Genomic DNA, 8,680 nt, shown 5'->3' with positions numbered 1-8,680 from the left:
GCAAAGAATGTTATAAATTTTGAATTTTGAAAATTATCAAATATCAAATATCAAATATCCATTTTGACCTCATATATGAGAGTTTTTTGTTTGTATTTTTGGGGAATCATTGGAAAACAAAAAGTTGCATTATTGCATTTTAAGAAATAAGAGATAAAAGGAGACAGACACCCATTTTTCTCTTAAAGTTGAAACATTCTTCTTAAAAGATAAGAGTTAAGAAGAAACAAACAGGCCCTTACTCTCCACTCATCCATATCAAAATACACATTTCTACTACTGTTTTTGGATATGCCATTTCATAACTGCCTCAACCCAGAGACTTCGGATCCAAGTAACTACAGAATTGCAAAATATAATGGATCACTTGGTTCAGCTGTTCAGGTTGCAGTTCGTGGTTCGCAATTTATACAGTATAGTTTGTCTTGTCATTTATTTCTGAACCCGGATTTATATTTAAACAGTGATCTTATTTATATGAAATAGTAATGAAGACCTCAAATCCATAGTTCCTATACACCATAACTTATTTATTCAACAATTAAAATTCAAAGAACACTGTAATCTGCCGCTACTATGAAAATCTAGTATCCAATAACATTGAAACATAAATGATGAATTATAGTCTCTAATGTTACAAAGAAACAAACCTAAATCACTAGGTTGCTCAGTAATATAAAAGCACATGGACATTAACAAGGATGAAGGTAAGAAATAATTCCATGAAGTTAAAAATAAGCCTGATAAGCAGAAAAATAGGATAAAATTTAGAAACATGATACATTTTCAGTTGGCAAGATGAAGTTGCACGTGGAGTAAATGGACGCAGCTGCTGCCCTAATAGCTAATTCTCTCTCTGTGTCATCTGCTTTCGTTAATCTGTAAAATCAATGTTGAGCAGTTTGTGTGGTGAAAATCTATGACTCCGCAAGAAAAGGAGGTAGGAGGAGTAAGTTAAATCATTATGTTGAACACACCAATGTGATGAATACAGAACACCACCAAGCAAACAGCCAAAGAGCAAAAATCTATACAATAATATATAACCAACTTAAATAATCAAACAAGATTGTCTCCAACAAGAACAAGCCAGTGCAGTGTAACATCTTAGGTTTTAAACAAATTAAACTGTTTCCAAGTTACACTGGAGACTGCTGGTGAGATACAATTGCCTATTCTAAACCTACCTATATAGTTCTATTGAAAATTTCTAATCCTTAAACCACCTTTTTTAATCCTGAACTTTTCAGTCTTGAGTTGAAACAAACCTGGACTTCTGTAATTAAACCACTAGAGACTTCCAAATTCAACTGTTAAAACATAGATCCTAGGGTGGTTCCCTAGGTACCATAACCATATTTATTTAATAATTATTCATGATTTTCATAAGAAAAGTATAAATTTCATATTAAAGTATAAAAAATCAACATATTCATGAGAAGAAAAGGAAGAAGGAAAATAAAATTCAAAAAATATAAGGGCTGAACCCTTATTTTTGTTACAGGATAAGAAGAAAATAAAAAGTATTAGTAGTAGAAGAAGATATGGAAGAGGAAAATGTGCTGATTAGATAAAATTTTAAGTTCTTCCTTGCTTATTGGTTCAGGTTTTTAAGTCTTTGAGGGTTCAATACAGCATTTAGCAATGTTTGTGTTGATCAAAACCTAATAAATAAGAAAATAATAAAAAGAAATTAGTATATAAAGACACAAAATGATTATTTTAGTTTAATAGTGTCTATTTTATAATTATAATCTCAAAAAAGAATGAATAAAAAAGTATTTTATAGTAGGAAGCAGAAAACTGTTTGGTGATCAGGCGAGGTGAGCCTCAGAGGGCACCTTGTCGCCTAGGCGTCGCCTTGACAACTATGGCTTGCTATCAGCTGTATGCCCGTGATCGCATGCTTTTCAGCCCAAGATTTTATCATTGAACCAAGTAATGACCCTTAAAACTTAAAATTAGCATATAAACATAATAATAGGGCCAGGTCCAATCAGGCTCTGAGGCACCTTGCCCAAGTAAGACCCACCCTTGACTGAGTTAACAGTAAGCTCAGGCAAGTCCACTTCCATGCACAAAAACACTTGGTCCAAGCCTGGCCTACTGTAGGTGGGACAAACAGTGCATGAGTCATGACCAACCTATAGTACACTGATCGAGAGGGATTGAGATCTACATGTTACAGGTCCCACCATCAGAAGTTTAAATCTAGTCCAATATACAACAGTATATTCATTTGAAGGCTTCAAGGAATATCATGAACAATCGAAAAAAAGAATTGACATATCCTGTAGAGAGTGTCTGATCAGATCACATCTATCCCAGAAGTTTCACACAGAGTAAATGATCATAGACAATTCCCCCTTTCTGAGTGTGTATCACTCGGGGTACATTCAGGATCTGCTGCTCTCTTGGCTATGTATCACTTGATACATAACCAATCATGAGTGAACACACCAGTGTTCTGGAACCATGGGGCCCACATGACATCATACAAAACACTAGTGTATTCAGTTGTGATTGGTTCCATAGCAAGTGATACACAGCCAATCAAAGACTGCAACATGCACCACTTGAAGAAGGCCACTGCTAAATACATCACCCAAACCAACATACATATATAGGAAAAGGGAAAACCTATGGTGCCAGAAAGACATGACACTGGAAGGGCTTTGACCAAACAACCCCCCCTGTGAATTTGACAAATACCACCTGATTAGTTACTGCTTTTATGATACCGGTTGATTGGTTAGAGTTTTTCTCGTATCATAGTCAAACCCATAGAAAAAAGCAATGTACTACTACATCATAAAAGCAACAATGCATGTTAATTTTTTTTAATAACTATACCTGTAGTCAGAATCCAATCCACCTACTTGCAGCAGACCATTTGCTGTAAACCAGTTCACACATTGGAGACCCTGTTCACAATGCAATTGCATTTCTTTGACTTGATCCAACCAGCGCTCCTGAGTTAAAATCCAGGAAAAAATCATATAAATGTTTGAGACGCAAGATTTATGTTTAAAATAAATCAATCAGGGAATTATAGAATGAACAAAAGTTCATTTTACTTGTAAGGGAGTGTTTAGTCTGGAAAAGGCAGGACATATATATGGGTCTTGAGCACCTATAACTTGCTACGTGTTGCATGGGATTGGAAAATTAGGCGCCCCCATTATATAGCCCGAATTAAAACATCTGTCCTATCAAAACCAATACAAGTTATATAACAAAATGATTTTCACCCATTTCGTTTCACTTTTTCCTTGTAAAATACCTGAGAAAATTTCTCCACCAACTGGTCATAAGCAGCAAAATAACATGGTTCTGATCTTCTACAAATGCCAATTTTTTTACACAGCTAATCTACCAGGAGGAACCCTTTCTATGGTGGGTCCTGACATCTAAAACATTAGACACATGGCAAGTTATTGAGACCCCAGAACCCTTACATTTTTTTAGGAAAAAACAAAAAGAAAGGGAAGGAAGCCTAAGGTATACATTTATTAGTGCACATGATGAGCAAACAATTTTCAACTTTGAGGATATTATGGAAAAAATGGACAAAATTATTTGATTCAGATTGTATGGCTGGTCCAGAAATTTTTGTTGGAGAGAGAGAGACAGAGCAGATCATACTGATGATCTAATTTTGTGTGTACGGTGTACCTAAGAAATCTTCTAGTTGAGGACGTCAAATGGAAGATACTTAAACTGACAGGCATATTTGCAGGACAGGTGGAGAGAACCAGAACTTAAATCTCCTAAAATCAATACCTCCTGCATTCCCTTTTTAAACCACTAAAATAAAAATGTAATTCAATTTCTTTCTATTTCACTCACCAAATTTTTTCCCTCTTCAGCCAATATACTTTCCATTTGATCAAACAAAGTAGTCCACTTTGCCCGATGCATCTCTGGACTTGCAATATTGGCATGTCTATCAGTGGATGGTTTCCTAAAATAAAGGTCATGTTCTTGGTTATCTGAGAACTCTTTTGACATTAGAAAAGGCAGTTCTGTTTCAATTACAGCTCGAACTCTCTTCCTACTACGCCGCAACGCTGCATATACGGAAGAGCAACTACATAAATACTTATGGATATAATTCTTCATATCAACCTCCAGTAATCTTTTGACAAGCATGCAAGTACCTGCCAGACGTCCTTTGATGTCTTGATAAAGAAGTTCCAACCACTGAGAAGCTACAGTTGCAGCTAGAAAACAAAGGAAACATCCAAATCAGCTCAAGGTTTTTAATCCTACCTCCTACAAGTCATCTAACAAACTGCACTGTACATAAAACTACTCCTGATGAATATGTAAGAATGGAAAGGGATCTGTCACAAACAAAAATATGTACAACAGGCTATGTAATCCAATTATCGGCAAGGGAAAATCTATGATGAGGAAAAGATATGGTATGGGAAGAGTTTTGACCAATCAAAACCCACCCATGAATTTTGATAAATAACACCTAATTGGCTACCACGTTTATGATTCTAGTTGACTGGTCAGACGTTTTTATGATATCATATCTTTTCCATATCATAGTCAAGCCCTATCTGCAAACATGCCAGTGATCCTTTCAGGTACCAGTTGTACAGATCATTGACATTTTTACTCTTGATTGAGTTATGTAGCCTATTGTGCATGCCTTGTTTGTAGCAGATCCAGAGTTGTAAATTGTAAGATGACCTTCAACTACCAAGAAGTATTAGAGCCAGGTCAATTTTTGACCTAGATGATCTTCCTAGGAGCTCTTTTATTGGCAACGGGAAATCTATCACCAAGCCTGTTCATCACATCCTTGCAGGGTAAATGGTCTCCCTCATGAGGAATTTACTAGGCATCACCTTACATTTCATATTTCTATCCCTAGCCCAACTTCAATCATATAGTTTACAAGGGTTTGACTATGATACCAGAAAGAGGAAAGAAAGAAAGACAGAAAACCTTGTAACCAATCAACCGGTATCATAAAACTGGCAACCAATCAGGTAGTATTTATCAAATTTCATGAGGGGGGTTTTGATTGGTCAAAGCTCCTTTGGTATCATGTCTTTCCAGCAGCATACATTTTGCCATGTTACAAAGATAAATAAATAAAAGGGTAAGAACTTGTAGCTCATATTAAAACTAACCTTTTACAGATAAACAAACACTTGCTTGATTTGTTGACTCATTATTAGATACAGAGTTATTATCCTCCAATGCAACGGCTGTGGCTGATGACAATTTGGCTATAAGAGTATTATCTTCATGTTCAGAGGTGAAGTTTGAAGCATCAGAACTTGCACCATGAACCTTTCTTTCCACTAGATCTGAGTCAGTGGATCCAACTTTGTGATCTAAGCTCAAAGGAACACTTGGTCTATTCAAGGACATTGGAGCATATGTACATTCTAATGAGGTTTTTGGTGGTTCATTTTCATGAGAACGATTAAGTTGACTGTTTCCTGCATCCTGTACATTTTCCAGGTTCTTCTTCCTATCATAAATTTCTTTTGCTACTCCTTTTATATGGCTTGCTGATCTGCTTTGAAGATGGCCATTTTCAAGCTTTTCAGATCTCACCAAGGCCTCAATTATAGAATGGACTTGTTTACTATTTCTCACATGGTTAATGATGCCAGGATTCAATCCATTGAGCAAACCACTGGGAGCAGCAATCTTTGTGAACCTGTTAACTTGTTCTCTCTTTGCAAGCTCCATTTTTTTCTTGAGCACATCATTTTTACCTTTCCTCCCACGCTGTTTTGGCATTGGAATGCCTCCATGAGAAGATGACATGAAGCCATTCTTTTTCATCTCTTTCCACATTCTCAATGAGTCATTCTCCTCCAAAGGCCCAGTTGAGCTCCCACACTCAGAAGCCTCTCTGGATTTCATCACATGATCAAGAAGTTTGAGATGAAAAAAAGGATCTTGGACTACTGAGCTAGATGCATCTTGTGCATTGAGATCCAACTCGGTGCCTTTGGAATTGGAAGCCATAAAATTAAGGTCACAATCTCTCTGATGCTTTTCAATCAAGGATGGTTTTCTAATGTGATTGGTGTATACCAATGTTTTACCATGCACTGAATTATTAACAGATTGGGCTTTGGCATTGAGATCTAAAGGATTTGGAGCAATGTGAGTGTTGCCCAAACTCAAACAAGTAGCATCCTCTAAGAGAGAAGGTTTGTTCCCTCCCATTCTTATTGTCTGAGATACATCCAAAAGTGTGGTCGCAGGCTGTTCTGTAATTCGGGATGACTCCTTTTGTTTGTCAAGGTGCAATTGGTCCATGGTTTCTCTCCTCATTGAAGGTTCTGAATAGTGAATTTCATTAACTGCAAGACAAAACTATGACTTAGAACTGGGAATTTTAGGTGTGGCAAAAACATGGATATAAACAAGTAAGTCAAAGTGCAGGAAAGAAAACAAAGCGTGACTGACCAGCTGAATGAACAGAAACACCACATAGGACAATGTGAATGAACAGGAAAGAAGATCCTTCATGAGATTTCAGAATTACAACCCACTGTGCATTATTATAACCAGTCTGGATAAAATACGATAGGAAAAACAAACAATTTACCATTTGACAATTCACAACATTTTAAATTTATTAATAATTTTTTTCTCAATAGAGGAAAAAAAAGTCAAAGGTTAAAGTTATGTTGGTTGAAAAATCATGACAGAACCTTGTACACTACTTACAAATGGAAAATTTTAAAAAGGCAAACCCTTAACCCACAGAAACATTTCAGATTAATTCCAATTCACTGAAACGGTAATAAGCAAGAATAAGCCATGCAAGAACTTGAATCATATCTCCCAACTGATCTTGAGTAGTAGATAATATACAAATACAAGTGCTAATTTAAACTCTAAGCATGACAAATGATCTATCATCTATGGTAGGCATTAAAATATAAATAAAAATGAAGTATTTCCAAAGAAAGTAAAGATAAACAATAATGTGAAAATAGAAACTCACTCAAACTAGCCCCGGAGCGGAACACTGACTCCAAACCTCTAATTTTAATTCGCTTGCGAGCGAGCTCTGAATTTTCTCCCAATTGTGTACAATCCCGCTTCCCTACCAACGGCTGACAAAACAAAAAAAAGAAAAGTCACCAGAGAGAACACAAGAAACAATTAAGATGTCTGGGCAAAGTGAAAAGAGAAACTGTAGAACCTTTGGATCCGATCTAGGATTCACGAGCAATGGACCCGGTGCAGATCCCGAGCCAAACCGATCCTCCATGATGGTTTCCCACGAAAGACAATATAATGAAAAAAAAAAATCAAATCTGCCGACGTTCAGTTCGTGAGTTACAGTTCAATTCAACAAACCAGATAATAGAGACACCCATTCGTGAAAAACAGAAAACCAGACGAATGTTGGGGACCCAAGTGTTCTCTGGTGCCAAGAGATACAGAGAAGAAGTGAGAGAGGCGTTGCATTGATCGACAACAGATTGGATCTTTGCTGAAAGGAGAGTATGAAGGGTGGGGGTTAGGGTTTTTAAGGTTGCGGTTGCATTCAAACTTCAAATCTGGTTACTTTTTTTCTTATTATATTCTTTTTTGAATACGCAGCAAAGCGCTGACAAGCCGAGCGTTTATCTGTCTAATTCCTGGCTCTCTGTTTCGATCCCTCGCTCGCAAAACGCAAACTCGCAAGTCGCAACGGGTGGGTGTGACACTGTGACTGTGTGGTGTGGGCCTTCTTTTTTGGTGGTTGATTTTCAAATTCAAATGTGACGCAGTGGGGGGACCGGCGCGGGACGGGAACGGCCCTTGCGCCATGCGGGGATGCGGCTGCTTTGGCAATTGGCACATTGGATTAGACGCACTCCATCACTATGAAGATAATCACGCATACTGCTATAACAGTTCAACTCAAAGCCCAAAGCCCCAGCCATACCTCTCATTTCGTCAAAATATTCAAACCTTCTTCTCACTTCGTCTTATCGCTCTCTCTTCTTCTTAGTTCTTCACTCGTGTCAATTTACCGCCCAAAATAGCACGTTTCATTTAGAGGTTGTTTGGTGTCGATGGCGTTTATAAGAAAAACGTTTTGTACGATTTTTTTACACCTCAACGCCAATAGGCATATAAGTTAAACAGTGAAAAATCAGTCTTAAAAATGAAAAATGTCAAAATTAATGTTTTTTTAATAAACAGTTCATACAATTTTCGAGAGAGCCATTTATAAATGGCTCAACCAAATAACTTTTTAGACGTTTTTCTATTAAATGCATCTTCAATACTGAATTGGCACCGTTTCTTCTAAAAGCTACAAGTTGTCAATTTGTCATTATATTCTGCACAGCCAATTGGTATACCATTGGATTTGTCAACTTGACAAATTTTTCAAACAATGTCCTATGTTTAAGGTTGGTGGGTTAAGACTTATCCAATCCATCTAATTTATACTTTGCTCTATTAGAGAGAGTCAAATGAGACTCAAAGAGACTTCGGACTTCAGAGGAAATGAGGTATTTACGTGGGGTGAGGAGATGCTATAAACATTAACTGTTGCAAACTATGCGCTTAACATTTCCAGGATCATCACTTGCTCCATCCCTCCAAATTTTCTCGTCCCTGTAGTAAATGTTGATTATTGATTTGGATGAATGAATCTGACTAAGGGCTTTCTATAAAAAAAAGCATTAAC

General features: G+C 36.9%; 1 protein-coding gene across 1 annotated transcript; it reads right to left on the bottom strand.

The window, feature by feature from the left end:
- Positions 1–509: 509 nt before the first annotated feature.
- Positions 510–7,926, bottom strand: LOC148853173 (uncharacterized). Its single transcript, XM_088942816.1, has 7 exons — positions 7,196–7,926; positions 6,995–7,106; positions 5,151–6,344; positions 4,161–4,223; positions 3,850–4,070; positions 2,854–2,972; positions 510–879 (listed from the first exon to the last, which is right to left on the bottom strand). Exons 1-7 carry the CDS (start codon positions 7,262–7,264, stop codon positions 768–770), a joined length of 1,890 nt encoding a protein of 629 aa, XP_088798942.1. The 5' UTR covers positions 7,265–7,926; the 3' UTR covers positions 510–767.
- Between the last annotated feature and the right edge of the window lie 754 nt (positions 7,927–8,680).

This window comes from Nelumbo lutea, chromosome 5 (genome assembly GCF_056320005.1).
Source record: "Nelumbo lutea isolate HS-2025 chromosome 5, American lotus-T2T, whole genome shotgun sequence".
NCBI classification, from domain to species: domain Eukaryota; kingdom Viridiplantae; phylum Streptophyta; class Magnoliopsida; order Proteales; family Nelumbonaceae; genus Nelumbo; species Nelumbo lutea.
This window is presented reverse-complemented; position numbering and strand designations above follow the sequence as displayed.

Bases quoted from the DNA above. Each gene is read 5' to 3' on its own strand.
- LOC148853173 (XM_088942816.1), bottom strand. From the start codon at position 7,264: ATGGAGGATCGGTTTGGCTCGGGATCTGCACCGGGTCCATTGCTCGTG. The intron at 6,345-6,994 runs GTGAGTTTCTAT...TTTGTCTTGCAG, and splicing joins CCGCTCCGGGGCTAGTTTGA to TTAATGAAATTCACTATTCA. The intron at 4,071-4,160 runs GTACTTGCATGC...CCGTATATGCAG, and splicing joins CATCAAAGGACGTCTGGCAG to CGTTGCGGCGTAGTAGGAAG.